The 18,284-nt window shown below is 35.7% G+C and overlaps 1 protein-coding gene and 1 long non-coding RNA gene across 3 annotated transcripts in view; one reads left to right on the top strand and one right to left on the bottom strand.

Moving 5' to 3' along the window:
- The window catches only part of LOC125680877 (dnaJ homolog subfamily C member 10-like), a 25,823-nt gene extending 7,539 nt beyond the window's left edge, over positions 1-18,284 (top strand). For both annotated transcript variants that reach the window (XM_048920679.2, XM_048920680.2), the window contains exons 6-21: positions 5,593-5,718; positions 6,024-6,183; positions 6,356-6,399; positions 6,528-6,650; positions 6,787-6,876; positions 9,299-9,418; positions 9,646-9,757; positions 10,246-10,388; positions 10,498-10,614; positions 10,973-11,074; positions 11,250-11,405; positions 11,660-11,799; positions 11,956-12,163; positions 12,309-12,440; positions 14,150-14,236; positions 15,136-18,284. In XM_048920679.2, coding sequence (XP_048776636.2) covers positions 5,593-5,718; positions 6,024-6,183; positions 6,356-6,399; positions 6,528-6,650; positions 6,787-6,876; positions 9,299-9,418; positions 9,646-9,757; positions 10,246-10,388; positions 10,498-10,614; positions 10,973-11,074; positions 11,250-11,405; positions 11,660-11,799; positions 11,956-12,163; positions 12,309-12,440; positions 14,150-14,236; positions 15,136-15,180 — 1,905 coding nt within the window. In that variant the 3' untranslated portion in view covers positions 15,181-18,284. The remainder of the gene's footprint in view (positions 1-5,592; positions 5,719-6,023; positions 6,184-6,355; positions 6,400-6,527; positions 6,651-6,786; positions 6,877-9,298; positions 9,419-9,645; positions 9,758-10,245; positions 10,389-10,497; positions 10,615-10,972; positions 11,075-11,249; positions 11,406-11,659; positions 11,800-11,955; positions 12,164-12,308; positions 12,441-14,149; positions 14,237-15,135) is intronic.
- Positions 3,231-3,815, bottom strand: LOC130052018 (uncharacterized). The gene is made up of 2 exons (XR_008800329.1): positions 3,692-3,815; positions 3,231-3,284 (listed from the first exon to the last, which is right to left on the bottom strand). It is a non-coding gene; the product is annotated as an uncharacterized LOC130052018 (long non-coding RNA).

Genomic DNA, 18,284 nt, shown 5'->3' with positions numbered 1-18,284 from the left:
GGGAAGAAACCAACATTCTTCTTGTTCTGATATTGGTGGTGCAACCTCTACATGGCCATTTTTCAAGATTCCGTCCATGAATGCAAGAAAATGTTCTTTCTTAATTGGATTTTTCTGAAGATTGACATCTAATGCATTGGCTCTTCTAAGAGCGAGTGATCTGTTGTTCGGAAGTTTCAATCGTTGTTGGCGAAAGGGTAGAGGGGCAACCCAGTTTCCAGTGTTGTCCTTCTGAAGGCTTTCGTGCATGATTTGAAGGAATTCACGATCATCTACAGACATGCCTGGTTTTTCATCGTCCTTTGTCCTCTGAAAAACATTCTTGCCAAAGTCTTCATTGTTAAGATGTGTTGCTGCGTTTCTGTTGCTGAAACCATAATGTCGGTTAGAATCCTCACAAATCCTGAACTCATTTGTTCAGGGAGGAAATAATGATACACGACCGGATCCTAGTAAGTGGGTTTTGTATGTGTTGACCACTGCTGGCGCATGAGTCTTGCCTAAACAAGTTTCACCTATTATGGCCCACCCAAGATGAAGTTTCTGTGCGTAAGGTTGGTTACCATAACCAATGCGTTGATCAAGGACATGGTGAGCCTGGATAATGTCTCTTCCCAGGAGCAAAATAATGTCCGCATCATGATCGAGTGGAGGAATGAATCTTGCTACATCACGAAGATGGCTGTAATGCAACGCAATGTCCTGTGTGGGAATCTCATCGCGTACATTTGGAACCTGACTGCATTCAATCAAAGTCGGTAGATTCATCTTACAGCTACTGTCGTATGACTCAACAACAAAACCTTCTGCTTTCCTTCCCGATGTCTGAATAGTTCCACCACATGATGAGAGCATGTATGAAGTAGAGTAACTCTGTATGTTAAACAGCTCAAAGAACTCGGGACTGACAAGAGAATGGTTCGATTGATCATCGATGACTGCATACATCAGTTTTGCATGCTGGGGTTGTCCTTTTGGGAATACTCGAACAAGTAAGGTTTTAGCACAAGACTTGCCACCAAAGTTCCTTCCACAAATTTCAGTGCAAGCAACTTTCACATCTGAAGTTTCCTTAGAGTCATGCGACTCCCCGCCATCATGCCTTCGTTCTAATCGGTTCTTTGCGGCATGACAATGGAGTGCTGTGGGATGAGATGCACTGTCACATTCGTCACACTTCACAGGGACTGAACAGTCTCTTTGTTTATGTGATCGTGATTCACAACATCTAAATGAAATGTTTTTGTCCTTTAAGAACTTCCTTCTTTCTTCCAGGGATTTCATCGCGAAGCCCTTGCATTTATTAAGGGAGTGAAATGTATTGTGCAAGGGACATTTTCTTTCCTCTTTGTCTTCCTCCGCCCGAGATATGTCCGTTTTCTTGGAAGAAACATGCAAATTCCTTTCACGTACACGTTTGCCATGCTGTTGACTGTCTATTTTAGATTCCATAAAGTAAGTGAATGATGGGTTGTTCTTTGTGCGACTCTGCTCCCGAATAAAGTCTGCGAAGACTGTAAAAGGTGGGAATGATACACAATGATCCTTCATGTATTTTACCGCTACATTTGTCCACTTTTCCTGGAGGCTGAACGGAAGCTTTCTCACTATAGGAATCACACCCGTAGAGCTATCGAAATAAGCCAACAAGCAAGAGTATCTGCTATCTTCCTTGGCTGCATTTATCTCGTCGATGATGTCAGACAGATCATATAAACGATGGATGTCCTTAGAAGTGATAGTAGGAAATGTATCTAGCTTTGACTTCAGTGTTGCTTCCATCATCTCAGGGCATCCATATCTTTCTTCTAGTCGAGTCCAGCATCTTGTAAGTGCGCGAGCTGGATTGTTCGAGTTGGCAGCCTTGATGCTCAACATGTGCTGCTGAGATAAGGGACCCGTCCATTTAACAAGAAGATCAACTTCCTCTGCTGGAGTGACTTTGAGATCAAACATGATAGATTTGAAGCTATTCTTCCATGTAGGATAGAATTCTGGCTTGTCATTAAAGTGGATCAGACGTGAAAAGAGCAATTCCTTTTTTAACAGAAATTGTGTGAAATCTGTTGCAAGACACTGAGAAGCAGTCTGACCCGAAGGTATTTGCACAAAATCTGGCGGTGGAGTTCGTGAGTATACAGGCACATTTGATTCTTGAGCAAGTTGAGCATTGCTGATGGGCATTGGAGGATGAAGAGGTGTATTTCGAAACGAATGTGGTTCATTTGAAGCTACTGTGGTGTGCATATTCATCGGAAATGGTTGAATGTTTTCATAACAGCCTAATGGGCGGCTTGTGCTCTCAACATATTCTCTAGTACGCTTCATAGGGTTTTCTTGCCCGAGATTATATAAATCATCCTGTGTCGAACTATGTTGTCGATTGTCTAAATCACTTTGTGTTGAACTACGTTGTTCTCCTTCTTCGAGGAAACTTGCTTCTGCATCTAAAACTGCAGCTTCTCGTTTAACGCTTAGCAAATCCATTTCTGCACTTATCTCTGCTGTTTGCTTTAGTGTTATTGCACGTTGAAACTCGAGTTCTGCTTGTTTTTTCTTTAGCTGTGCTTCGTCTTCTGCAAATTGTATAGAGACCTTTAGAGCTTCAGCCTTGGCTCGCTTTACTGTGGCAGAAGAAATTTGGCTAATCCGCGAATTTCTGGAAGTTCTTGAGCGCCTAGAAGACACAGTAGACAAGGTGTCTTGCTTATTCTGAATTAGCATGCATAATCTTTTCATGGCAGAGTCAACTTGCACTCTGTAATTTCGTAAAGTCACATTGAAGTGATTTCTCTTTCTTCACAAACATCGGAATTGTGACGGTTTAGGAATTCCATATAAGAATGGCACTCGTTCTCCAACTGTTCCACATGTTTTGAAATGTCCTGCTTCAGGGATAGAAGTGCATTTAAATCATTAGGTGTCTTGTCTACACCTTTGAGGTTAATATCAACAACAGTCCATACTTTCTCTATCTGCTGTGTATATTTCTCAACAGCTTGTTCAAACTGTTCGAGACCTTTTTCAGTAAGAACGACTTTGCGTATTGATGTCTCTTCTTCGTCCACAGTGTCGTGAAGGATGTCGGTAGGTTTCTCTTTACTCATTTCGATGTTCAGATCACATTAGACAATGACCGAGGATGTCCGTGTCTGTAGTGACGACTTTCACAAAAGGCTTGATGTAGTCTTTTTACTGTACTGCCCCAACGTCAGTAAGTTAACCAGATCAAAGTGTTTCAGTTGAATTTATTATGATAACACAATGATGTTGATGGTAAAAAGCTGTAAAAGATACAAAAAGTTCAATTACAATTGATGTCCAAACATGCGTTCCATAAATAGACACACAACATAATTAAAGAATGAATTATGGCACAAACTGTTTTCCATAGTTTTAAATTTTGAACAAGGCCACATTCTAATTTACTAGCAATTCCAAAATTTATACTATTGTCTTTGATTACAGTGCAGAACACAATACCAAACTCATAGAAAATAATTATTGCATCACATAACTACTCATTTTACAAAATGATAGCAAACGTTCAATATGTGAAACACGTGGTACATCGTACATTCAGCACGGTCACTTAATAGTCCACCTAGATAAGCTACTACATACAAAATGTACAATACAAACTTTCCAGTTAATACTATGACTAGATAAAACAGAATATTCAAATACTTACACTGTGATGGGCCACAATTTGCGATATTGAACACGAGGTCAGAAAAACGTGTAACCAAAAAATATGGCGGTTCATAACTAAACAATATCCAAAGAGAGATAACTCAATATAAGAGAAGTCAAAAGATAACTCTTGCCGGGATGGCACATCACATATTATTATATGGTTGAATAATTCTGAGCTTTCTGATTGATTGAGATCCAGCAAACTACATGTACAAAAAATAAAATGTAATATAACTCCACTTGCCTTCAAGGCGAACATAACACTTGATTTTTCCAACATCGGTCCAAAAATAGATTGGAAATTTCCAAATCAATGTGATTGGTTATTATCTTTTGGTTGTCCAATCATCAACTAGGTCAGCTGGTCTTCCACTTTAGCTATAAACATAGATGGTCTTCCAGTAATTGTATTTTAAACTCTAGCTGGTTTCAATGTTTTGAATTATTCAGTCATGCAATAAAACAATTATTGGCATTTTCTCTGTCAATACAATAAGATAGCTTCCCTCAAAGTACAATAATGACTTCACCCTCTAAACTAGGAGTACAATATTGACTTCAACTTCTAAACTAGGAGTACAATATTGACTTCATCCTCTAAGCTTGGAGTACAATATTGACTTCACCCTTTAAGCTAGGAGTACAATATTGACTTTATCCTCTAAGCTAGGAGTACAATATTGACTTCACTTTCTAAGCTTGGAGTACAATATTGACTTCACCCTCTAAGCTAGGAGTACAATATTGACTTCACCCTCTAAGCTAAGAGTACAATATTGACTTCACCCTCTAAGCTAGGAGTACAATAATGACTTCATCCTCTAAGCTAGGAGTACAATATTGACTTCACCCTCTAAGCTAGGAGTACAATATTGACTTCACCCTCTAAGCTAGGAGTACAATATTGACTTCACTCTCTAAGCTTGGAGTACAATAATGACTTCACCCTCTAAGCTAGGAGAACAATAATGACTTCACCCTATAAGCTAGGAGTACAATATAGACTTCATCCTCTAATGTAGGAGTACAATATTGACTTCACTCTCTAAACTTGGAGTACAATATTGACTTCACCCTCTAAGCTAGGAGTGCAATATTGACTTCACCCTATAAGCTAGGAGTACAATATTGACTTCACTCTCTAAGCTTGGAGTACAATATTGACTTCACCCTCTAAGCTAGGAGTACAATATTGATTTCACTCTCTAAGCTTGGAGTACAATAATGACTTCACCCTCTAAGCTAGGAGAACAATAATGACTTCACCCTCTAAGCTAGGAGTACAATATAGACTTCACCCTCTAATGTAGGAGTACAATATTGACTTCACTCTCTAAACTTGGAGTACAATATTGACTTCACCCTTTAAGCTAGGAGTACAATATTGACTTCACTCTCTAAGCTTGGAGTACAATATAGACTTCACCCTCTAAGCTTGGAGTACAATATTGACTTCACCCTCTAAGCTAGGAGTACAATATTGACTTCAACTTCTAAGCTAGGAGTACAATATTGACTTCATCCTCTAAGCTTGGAGTACAATATTGACTTCACCCTCTAAGCTAGGAGTACAATATTGACTTCAACTTCTAAGCTAGGAGTACAATATTGACTTCATCATCTAAGCTTGGAGTACAATATTGACTTCACCCTCTAAGCTACGTGTACAATATTGACTTCACCCTCTAAGCTAGGAGAACAATAATGACTTCACCCTCTAAGCTAGGTGAATATTGTACTTCTCAAGTAGCCAAATCATCATATTGACCTAAAGATGTCAAAAATATTGTATAGTTAGGATCAAATCACATTCTGTAGTATCAAATCAACTTGTTTATTTAGAAAGCTAAAGTTAAAGGAATTGATCATATGTTTCATTGATTATTCTACAAACAGTGGAGAGAAGTGGCAAAAGAACTGGAGGGAGTTATTCGTATTGGTGCAGTGAACTGTGAGGATGACTACATGCTGTGTCAACAGAATGGCATTCACTCTTTCCCCTCGCTTGTTATGTTTCCAGATGTAAGTGCTGGACTTCTGGGGGTTTTTTTTTGCCATAAAGTATCTTTGAAGGGTATAAAATTCTATTATGTTTAAAATTTTAGATACAAGCACAGATATAGTGTATAGCTTAAATGTGTAAATGTGAGCTGTACATGTTTTACATTTTCTTTCAATCTTCTCTGTATTTAATTTTTTTTTTTTTTTTTGTTAATTTACAACAAAGATGAAACATTTTGATTTTTTAAAGTATGTTTTGTTGTGTGCTGCGTACTTACAGTTTATGAAACTTATTGCAAAGTTTTATTGGCATAAACTTTGAATAGAGAGAAAAATACCATGGCAACAGAGGTATTCGTGACCTGGTGAGGTATGCCCTGAAGTTTGTGAAAGCTGACGTAATTGAACTTTGGGAGGGAAATTTCCAGACATCTTTGGATGAAAATTCTGATAAGCCCTGGTTGATTGCATTCTGTGGGGAAGAGGGTAAGTGAAACACCAAATGTTTACATGTATACACAAGTGTTTAAATTGAAACTATACATGTTGTATTAGCCCATCACTGATTTCAAATGTAAATAAACACAACAATGTTGCCTTTCCAATGATAAAAAGAATATTTTGTGTAGATAATGTGATGTCTGTGTTTGCATTTCAGCCTGCTTGTCAAGGACCAACAGACTGAAGCTGTCAGCCATTCTGGTATGAGAATTCAAAGTTACATATATGTATTGCAATATAATGTGAACCAATGTACAGTGCCTATTGTGTAGAACATGAGACTTTGTTTGGATTGTATCTTAAGCTGCTTAGTCTCTGTTTGAATTTAGGCAGATGTGGTAAATTTTGGAACTCTTAGATGTAAACACAATGAAAACCTATGTGCTAAACTAGGAAGAGAGCATGGTATCATTTACTATGGCACAGATGATGTAGCAAAAGATAAAGGCACAGTAAGTGAATCTCTCTCTCTCTCTATCTATCTCTCTCGTTTGTAGCCTGCCAGGCTCCAGAAAAACATTTGTTATATCCCTCACAAACAAGCTTGAGAGGTATTTAGAAATCTGTCTTTGACTTTGTAATTTGTAGGAAATATCTGGATCAGATCCACAGGAAATTGCTTTTCAAGTTATGTCTCAGCTACCAGATGTCAAAAATCTGGACAAAGATATTTTTGAGGTAAGAGTAAATACACACATCTAATGTCAAAGTGAGTATGTATATTTTTACCTCCATCAGGAAGATAATGTTTTCAGTCCTGTCCATATGGATAAGACTGCATCAAAGCTGCAGCATGAATTTCATTCAAATTTTTACAAAACATAGATTTGCTTACTGGCAAGAGCTGATAAAATTTTGAATGTGATCTGTGCATGATATAATTGCAGTTGTAGTTGGACAGCTTATAGGAATCTTAAACTGCCTCGCTAGCTTGAACATGATCAAGTAACTATACTTTTAATGGATTTAAAATGAACTATGCATTTTTTTCTAATTTAAAAGTTGTATGTATTACAGACCCTGAAGTGTACTACTACACCAGTGAAATGGTGAACAAACGCTGAACAGTTTGAACGGTTTTGTTTGTGGAACGAACGTTGAACGGTTTGAAATGAACAAAACGGTTCTTATCGGGAACATGACACTGAAGATTGGGAACGAACGGTTCTCATCAAGAATGGAGCACTTTGGTCCAAGATGGGAATGAACTGTTTGGCCTCTATTTCAAATTCTGCATTTCGGACACTTTCTGTACTTTGTATTCATACATAGACGTTGCGAGAAAGAGAGAAATTACTTGCCGAAATAAAAGTTAATTTCAATTTTAATTGTAATTATATCAAAATGGATGAAGGGATGGAAGTGAATTAATACATAGTTATACATTGTAAGTGCCTTAAATTCCACATGAAGATATCTACATTTATGTAATGTAATCAATAGAAAACAACTTCACACTAAAAAAAAAAGTAATAAAATTCAAATTATGTCATTTCATAATAGATGAATACATGAATTTGTATTTTTATATTAAATGATAATTAAAATTTTTAATTTTAAAATCACTAATAATGATTATTTTTAATAAAAAAGATATTGATTTTGTGTTTAAATCCAATAGGGGACTGTCTGCATTGTTTGAATATTATGGTGACTTATCATGTTGATTGATGGTACAGGTAAGGGATGAGATCAAAAGCTCAATGTCGGATAAAAATTTGAATTCAAATAGTTGGAGGGAGGGGGAATAAAATCTCCCATAAGTTTCTGTCTTTCGAAATCTATTACACTTTAGTGAAAAAAGACAAGCGACTGTTAAAAACCACATGATAATATTACATTTTAATGAACATTTGATAGTTTTAATGTACACTTTTATTTGTGAATAAATGGTGAAAAAGGTATACTAAGTGTAATTTATAATTGCATGTTTGTCAATAGATTAATTTCAACATTCAACATATTTAATTTTAAAGGAGGTGGGGGAGGGGGGGGGTCTTGTTTAAACCTACATGTATGTGAATTTAGTTTTTCGTCAAACATTGAACTTTTGATCTTGCTTGCCCCTAAAGGTACCCATTCGATACACATACAATGGAAGATTTTGAAGACGCCTGCCAAAGTTTAAAGAAGGATATCAAGGAAACCAATGTCACCTGAGATGGGGGGACCTATAGTGTGGACTCAAGTGTCTACTCTCCCTTAGACTAGTTAGACTGGTACATATACACCGTTACTTTAACAATTCTTAGTGTTTCGATCACGTCATACCTATTTTATAAGTTGAAATTCTAACATGTACAAATATAAGTAATTCATTTTATTTTTCCAGTATTTTCACCATTTTGAAGCATTTCAAATTCATATTAGTCTATTGAAGAGTTATAAAGTAGATCTTATGATTTGACATTTTGTTTGTTTTGAAATTCCCTATCAACAAAAACAATAAAAAAGATTAAAAACAAAAACCAAAAAAAATTGCCACTACACGAACTTCTTTTCACCAACAGTAACATTTTCATTATTCATTTAATTATTAGATTGTTAACTTATTGGTTTCAAAAGATTAATGCATTTTCCCAAATTTTTTGCATCAGAAAATTGATTTCTGTTCACAATCTTGGTGAAAGTAAATTTGTCTTTTATCCCAAAATAAAAATATGCTCTTTCACGTCGTGATGAACTGGTAATTTGTCTGTAAACTTATACGGATTTGAACTGCAGAACTGTCCACCCATTTTGTCGAATTAAAAGTGATAGTCTTCTATCTCAACCAATTTTCCATGTTGACCTGCAATAACGGACTGACACGTGAGTTCCGAATTACCATGCAGGAACGAACTCTTTGAGGGAACAAACGGTTTTACATGAGAACGGAGTGCTTTGGTCTGGGAATGGAATGTTTTGGGCTGGGAACGGAATGCTGAATGGTTTGATGTGGGAACAGAACGGTTCTTATCCGGAACGGTTTAGATGTTGTAGTAGTACACTTCAGGTATCCGGAACGGTTTAGATGTTGTACACTTCAGGGTCTGAATCAGAACTTTATTTTTTTGAGTTCTTTTGACTTGAAGTGGGCAATAAAAACTTGTCTCTGTAGAATATAGTGAGAAAGATGAGTAATGGCCAGGACAAGGACTGGTTGGTACATTTTGTTGATGATGAGGAACACCAGGATATTGAGTTTCGGAAACTACCAGCCATGCTTCCGCAGTTCAGGGTGAGTCTCCACTGTCATTTAGGGCATTTGTAATTCACCAACAAAATGTGTAGCAGAATATATGGTAAAGTTTTCAATATTTGTAATGCAGTATATTCTGTCAAGCAGAAAGGTGGCAAGATTCAATGTGCATATACATCATTGTTTGGATTGTAAGGAAGTTGACTTGATCATTATTGACAGCTCTATTCAGTTGATTCATTATAACGTATTTCCGTTGGACACAGGTGGGAAGAGTCAACTGCAGGAAGTTATGGAATGTTTGTAGAAAGCTCCATGTCAACAAATTCCCAGCTTTTTATGTCTTTAAAAGAAGTGGAGGGTATGAAATTTATTATGGTGAGTCTAATGATACCTTTTGGGGGAAAAACATTCATACTAATGTATTTGCATGAAGAATCCCAGCATTGCTGCATTTTTCTATCAAGAGTGCAAAGGAGATGTGATTTTTTTTGTAAGAAATAAATTTCATTTTTGAAAATACATGAGGACATGAAATGTGGTGCTTCAACCAGCATACTTTACATGCAGCGCTAACACGGTTCATTCTCTCATGTATTTTCAAAAAAGAAATTTATGTTTTACAGTATATCTATACATTTCATTTTCATTTCTTTCAAAATATTCCCAGCCTTTGAAATATTAGTATATTTATCAAGATTCGTATGCACATCGTTCACATTCATGAGGATGTGGCTATCATTTCAATTGGTAAAGATATTAAAGGCAAAAACATTGGAAAAGTAATATTCAAAAATAACTGTCAGTGAAAATGCAATAGTTCTTAAGAAACTATATACTGTACATATTTGATATATAATATGTAGGTCGAGCCACATCACATGATGTGTCTGCCTTTGCAAGAGACAGTGCAGGCACTAAGCTAGTTTCCCTAGGACCTGATGACTTCAACCCCAACAAAGTGGGGCCCAGCAGCAGGGAACCCTGGTTCGTTGACTTCTTTGCACCGGTGAGCGCTATGGTCATAATTTGATTAGAAATGCTCAGTTTAAACCAAATTACAGTGTGCATCAGAGATATCTATTGAAATAAGAGGTTTCTGATTTGTTTTTCGGCAGTGGTGTCCTCCGTGCATGAGGTTGCTGCCTGAGTTCAGAAAAGCAGCCCGGGACTATGATGGTGGGGTAAATTTTGGAACTGTGGATTGCACAATTCATGGTGACCTTTGTCAGACGGTGAGTGGAATCTTTTTGATATTTTTATTCCACAACTTTAACGTTTTTCATAATTTTTGATTTGTACAAGTCAGAAACTCATTCTTGATAAACTGAAAGGTAATTTAGTTAAAGCTGTTGTCAAAGTCAAATCATTTTTCAAGGTTAATATCAAATGATTAAACATGAACACGTTTTAGGGTGTTTGAAAAACACATCTTGTGTTTTGAAGAAGAAAACAAATACTTTGTGATATGATACGTACAGTGTATATGTAATAGAATTCATAAATTGAATGAAGTAGTACTGAAATCTTCATTGAATTACAATGATATTTTTTTTTTTTTAAATCAATTTGATATTTTTTTTAATTTTGCAGTATAACATACGTTCTTACCCTACCACAATTTTCTACAACCAGTCCATTCCTCATCAGTACCATGGTCATCATGACTCATTTCACATCCTAGAGTTTATACAGGTAATCAAATTACACAGATGCTGTGGATTATAGAGGATTACATGTGTTTTATTTGCTAGATACAGGTGTATTTCTATTGTATAGAGTATTATTTTGTAACATCGGTATGTACATTTGTAGGATGTTGTGAAAATTGGAATATAAGTAGTCAGACACCTGCTTCTCTGTATTGTAGGACACCTTGAATCCCCCCTTGGTAAATTTGGATAGGGGGACCTTCAGGCAGCTGGTACATGGGGCTGACATAGGAATGGTATGGATTGTAGACTTCTTTGCTCCCTGGTGTGGACCGTGTCAACAGCTGGCTCCAGAGTGGAGAAAACTGGCTAAGGTATTCCTAACTTGACACAGTAAGAGATTTGAATTCAACCTGGCAATTAATTGGAGTGGAGAAAACAAGCTACAGTAACTGTGTTCCTAACTTTAGACATGAAGAGATCAGAATGTAGCCTTAGCACTTAATCTCATTGCATAACTACTGATTTAGGAAATAATGAAATGAGTAATGGAATCAGGAGTCAACAAGAAAATAAAACCCAAAAGAGGTGTATTATACTTGTATCTGTTTAAACGCCATGTTTGCAGATGTTGAAGGACTTTGAGGGAGTAAAAATAGGCCAAGTGGACTGTCAGGCCCAGGGAGATGTATGCAGCTCTGAAAATATCCAATCTTATCCCTCAATAAGATTGTACAGCAAAAATACTGAGGGACTGACACAGTTCTAGTAAGCCATCCTTCAGTCTGCAAATCATCTGGAAACGTTCTTTTTAACTTTGATGTATAAGAAGCTGCTGGATATTGTATATAGCAGATGCATGTCTTTGTTTCTCTCACTTGAATGTCCATATCGATATTAACATTTATACTGGAATACTTCCAGCCAGTACAACAGCTGGTCAAGAAATGCTGTCAACATCATGTCATGGATGTTTGAATCCAACTTAGTGCCTTCTTATTTGGAGACTGTAAACCAAAATACGTTTTACTGGACAGTGCTGAGAAGCTCCACACCCTGGTTGATAGACTTTTATGCACCATGGTGTAACCATTGTCACATGTTTAGACCAAAGATAGAAGTAGTGGCAAAAGTAAGACCTCTGTTAATGTTGTCAAGGATCATTTATCAATAATTGGATCATGTCAATGATTTTTAAAATGGATTGAGTTCATGTGGGTAACTACCCTGCAGAAAAGCATTATTTGAAGATTCTTGATTTGTTTGAATTTTTGTAGACTTTAAAGGGACGCGTAAAAATTGGGAAAGTAAATTGTGACATGGAGCAGAGTCTGTGTCAACAAGTAGCACTGTCTGGCTACCCCTCCGTCAGATTCTACAGGGGAATCAGCCCAGGACAGGATGCACAGGTACCATCACAAACGCTTCTCACAGTTACACAAGCTGTCATATTCCATAGACTGGCAACACTTCTCACACGTACACAAACTATCATACTCCATAGACTGGCAACACTTCTCACACTTAACACAAGCTGTCATATTCCAAAACTGGCAACACTTCTCACACATACACAAACTATCATATTCCATAGACTGGCAACACTTATCACAAGCTGTCATATTCCATAGACCGGCAACACTTCTCACACTTAACACGAGCTGTCATATTCCATAGACCGGCAACACTTGTCACACTTAACACAAGCTGTCATATTCCATAGACCGGCAACACTTGTCACATGTACACAAACTATCATATTCCATAGACTGGCAACACTTCTCACACATACACAAACTGTCATATTCCATTGACCGGCAACACTTCTCACACTTATCACAAGCTGTCATATTCCATAGACTGGCAACACTTGTCACACTTACACAAACTGTCATATTCCATAGACTGGCAACACTTCTCACACTTAACACAAGCTGTCATATTCCATAGACCGGCAACACTTCTCACACTTATCACAAGCTGTCATATTCCATAGACTGGCAACACTTGTCACACTTACACAAACTGTCATATTCCATAGACTGGCAACACTTCTCACACTTAACACAAGCTGTCATATTCCATAGACCGGCAACACTTGTCACATTTACACAAACTGTCATATTCCATAGACCGGCAACACTTCTCACACGTACACAAGCTGTGATATTCCATAGACTGGCAACACTTATGCATGCTGTCATATTCCATAGACTGGCAACACTTGTCACATGTACACAAGCTGTCATATTCCATAGACTAGCAACACTTCTCACACGTACACAAACTGTCATATTCCATAGACTGGCAACACTTCTCACACTTAACACAAGCTGTCATACTCCATAGACTGGCAACACTTCTAATACTTAATACAAGCTGTCATATTCCATAGACTGGCAACACTTCTCACACGTACACAAGCTGTCATATTCCATAGACTGGCAACACTTCTCACACTTAATACAAGCTGTCATATTCCAAAACTGGCAACACTTATCACAAAGCTGCCATATTCCTTAGACTGGCAACACTTGTCACACGTACACAAACTGTCATATTCCTTAGACTGGCAACACTTGTCACACATACACAAGCTGTCATATTCCATAGACCGGCAACACTTCTCACACATACACAAACTGTCATATTCCATAGACTGGCAACACTTCTCACACGTACACAAACTGTCATATTCCATAGACTGGCAACACTTATCACACGTACACAAACTATCATACTCCATAGACTGGCAACACTTATGCATGCTGTCATATTCCATAGACTGGCCAAACTTAACACAAGCTGTCATATTCCTTAGACTGGCAACACTTCTCACACATACACAAGCTGTGATATTCCATAGACTGACAACACTTATCACAAGCTGTCATCTTCCATAGACTGGCAACACTTATGCATGCTGTCATATTCCATAGACTGGCAACACTTCTCACACGTACACAAACTGTCATATTCCATAGACTGGCAACACTTGTCACACGTACACAAACTGTCATATTCCATAGAAAAGCAACACTTATGCATACTGTCATATCCATAGACTGACAACCTCTTTCATCTATGTTGGTTCATATTTGGAAACTTTATTTTCTAGCATCCTTATGGAGAGGACATAGAAATTTATGAAACACAGGATCTATTACATTACCTCAGGGACATTCTTCCAAACGCATCAGAACAGGTAAAGTGTGTTGTAGAAATTTGATGAGAGGATAACGATATTTATTCATGGACATTTCTCTGTGACACTGTATACCAGCTGTCATCCTAGTGTGATATTTCTTTCAGGGTTTTTAGACTTTGATGAAAATTTGCTTTTTTTGGTACTTTTTTTTCTCTCTGCAAATGTAGAGTGACTTCACGGACAAGATTCAGACATTTATCACTATGTATACTTCAAAGATATTGTTTACAAACTTTGTTCAATGTTTTTTAAATTTAAAGAAAAAGCAGTTGCAGACAAAATCAGAAAATAAAAGCTTCATTTTTGATGTTATATTTCAAGAAGATACATAAAGTTGGTCAAGTCAGTGAGTTGAAGTTTGAGCAAAAATTATTTCAAATCTCCAGTTCACATGAATTTTTTCACATTTTAGAGGGATCAAAATAGGCTCTCATTATATATACAGTAGAAGTCATTATTAAATTATTGTTTTATGAATTACTACTCCCTCTGTCAGATTGAAACCAAAGCTTATGGCTTACCAGCAGATTTTAACTCCATAGAAATTTAAACCCCATAGACATGAAATGAAAATTGTGACATTCAACCCATAAAAGGATGATTTAGTTTGAAAATTAATACATTGTCTTTGTACAGTATTTTACATATTTGTAGTGAATAAATCTGTTGTAGAAAGGGTTGGCAATGTGTGCTATTCATGTGTCTGATCAGTGACTCTAGGTCTAGCCTGAACTTCATGAAAAATACAGTACATTTGTCATCTATGTTTGAATTTGATACTTGCTTCTATACAATTCTTGACAGCAAGTGCACATCTGTTGCTAGACGTATTGAGTTTAAAATCAATGTTGATCTTTCTGGACTACAGATTATATTTAAACCTCTTTATTTTTCAGGTTTCTGAGAGCGACAGAAATCCATTAGATCATGATGAGCTATGATAACAGCTTCACATAGGATTTACATGTACATAGGAGCACATGAATGAATCATTACACCACATGTATTTCTTCATTGGAATGACAGTGTTGACGATATTTCATTGAAATTTATCAATTGAATCATATATTTATATAGTGAAAAGATCTGATTTTGTGGTCATCTGATTCACTTGGGTGACACCTCTATTGCTGTCTGCTTCCTCTGTCATTGTACAGTGTGCCATAACTTCCATAAATTACTATTTCACTTTAGACCAACTGAACAGATTTCAAAACTTTTGGTATATATGTATTTCATCTTTTGGTTGGGATCAAAGATTTTGAATTTGGAAGTCATTTTTCTCTTGGGGTTTTATAGGGATGAGGGAAAACTTCCAAATATAATGCAACCTTTGAAAATCTTTTCTAATTCATGACCAATCTTTTGTATAATTTTGAGCTAAATGCCATATGCTAGAATTGAAAAAAAATGTGTTACTGGGCATGGGTTTGAGGTCCTGGTATTGGGAAATGTTGATCATATTTTTAAAAAGATGGAATAGATCTATATGAAAATTTTCTGTACTCTCTTTCATTTAACCAAGGGAAAGTGTGCGTAAATATAATGAGAAATGACCTCTGTAGCGGGATTGTGAAATTCCTGTCAGGATATGGGATTTCCAGACTTCAGGATGGAGCTAATTTCGAGGTTTAAACATGAAGATGTTGCACGAATGCATGTATATGATGTATGCAGCCTTTCTCATTGTCATATTTGTATATGTTTTACATTAAGGCTATTGGGTATGTCTCTAGTACATGTATCTATACAATTTTACTTTTCGCTAATAGCAATATACTTTGCAATATGCAAATTATAGGTATACAAGTTTGTAAAAGGCAAATTTTCAGTGAAGAGCATGGTTTCCTTGACAGGTGACTATGATTTCTGTATAAGATTTCTGATTATATGTTATAGTATTTAAAAAATGAAATTCCAGAGATTTTGATTAACACCTAGCATTACAAATAGAATGTAACATTTTATATAGACCATTAACCACTTTGCCTTGTCACTGTAGTGTGACCTTGCGGATCGGTTTTATATGCAGCCATTAAAGCCATGCTGATGTCTAAATATTTGTTTTCATTTACATGTAGTTATTTTTTTTTTATGTACACACTGTTCAAATGCTTCATATAAACCTCTATAAGGTTGTATTGTTTTCATTGAAAAATATATATCGATATTTGTGAATTTTTTTCAACTTTTTTCGATACCAGGTTATACTTTTACAGAACTGTTGTTGAACTGCCTTTAATGTACCTTTCCTAGTTGCACATGTACAAAATTTGAATTGATGTGAGTATGAATGTGTAAGCAATTGAACAGTGTATAAGAGTGTTGTGGGTATCGTTGAAAGAATTTTTTTTTTAGAACAATTGATGAAAGATTAGTTTTCATGCTGTAAGATTTATGTCTCAGTGTATACTATGTACATGTATACGTATTTTAGCAGATTTAGAATTCAGCACAATCAGAATTGATGCAGAATTTATACGTATTTTAATAGATTTAAAATTTAGCACAATCAGAATTGATGCAGTATTTGGTATGATCAAGGAATCTGCAATAATGGATAAATAGAAAAATTCTTATTTACAAGTCCCACTAAACTAAATGTACATGTAGTATATATGATTTATGAATGAGAGACTGGAAATCTAATACATTTTAGTTGGTCCTTGTTTTTGGTACATAACAATGCTTATCAGGGTGGTGTATAATATATACCTATATATATACCTAGTTTTGGTTGTAATATACAAATGTAAAATTCATTTTAAAAAAACAAAAGCCAGACATGATTTTCTATGATGTTCAAAAGCTGAAGTATATTTAATCCCTGTCTATGTAACTTTATACAGATTTTCCCCACTGTTTTGGACGTAATTGAGAAGTCATGGGAATTAATTACATTCCACGTGGTAAATTGTATTCAGATTTATCTATAAAAACATAAATTTAGTTTTCATTTTTGGAAAAAAGTTTGTTAGTGAGGAAGTGTTATTAACGGAACAAAATTTTGCTTTTAAGGACAGGATTTTATGGTTTTCAGTACGTGCAGCCCCTGGTAATCATTAGCCAAGGGGCTGTTGTCATTATTAACAATAGAGCTCCAGTCAGCATTAGGCAATGGGTATTTTTGGATTTTTATATATAATTTTGCACAGTAAGGGACTACTTCATACTGCTTTTATAATCTTTTGTGTTTTGATGGGATATTTACACAATATTTAAAGCCACCATATAAATACAGTCACAGTATGTTTGAACCTTATAAGGTATTTTGTTAATTTTTAAATAGATTCACTTTTTCTCTCGGTTTAATATAACATTGAAATATATGTTTTTACAATATCAATATTGTCAATGGCTTGAATTTATGTTTTCACAAAAATTTTAAAACAGTATTTTTTTTCAAATTTATATAGAAATAAGTGGAGAGCACTATGTACCTTTGTATTAACTACTCTCCAAATATTCTATATACAGTTTTCAGTGATCCTGGAAGACATTCACGTACAGGTACTTGTGTATTTTTGTTGGTTTGACAGAGAAGCTTCACAAATACTGTAGCGAAATATCTCTGTATTTTTTTTTTACGCGATTCTTATTCATTAACATGTATGATACACCTATTTTAATGCTGCTGTTGAATTTTATATAGGAGTTAAATTTAAATCCCTTTCTTTGTATTGTTAATTTTATGATTTTTGTTGTTGTAAGTTTAGCATTTCCCTGTATCTTTAAGAAAGGAAACTGTTGAAATTCAATGTAAGCGTTTATGTGCCAAAGCTTGCGTAAACTTCTTCCATGCCAGTATTGATGTTACAGGAATGTGTATATGTCAGCCAATGATTGATTGTAGAAACATTCTTTATTATACATATGTTAATGCATGTTACATACATATTTTACAGGGTTATTTCTGAAAGTCCCATTGTGTATAATAAATAACTTGTAAGATACTGTAATTCTGTAACTGTGATTTATTCATTATTTTGTGGTGAGGAGTTTGATGATGTTGAGTTAATAAACTACAGGTTCATTGTTCACAAAC

The sequence above is a fragment of the Ostrea edulis genome, chromosome 2 (genome assembly GCF_947568905.1).
Source record: "Ostrea edulis chromosome 2, xbOstEdul1.1, whole genome shotgun sequence".
Lineage (NCBI taxonomy): Eukaryota > Metazoa > Mollusca > Bivalvia > Ostreida > Ostreidae > Ostrea > Ostrea edulis.
This window is presented reverse-complemented; position numbering and strand designations above follow the sequence as displayed.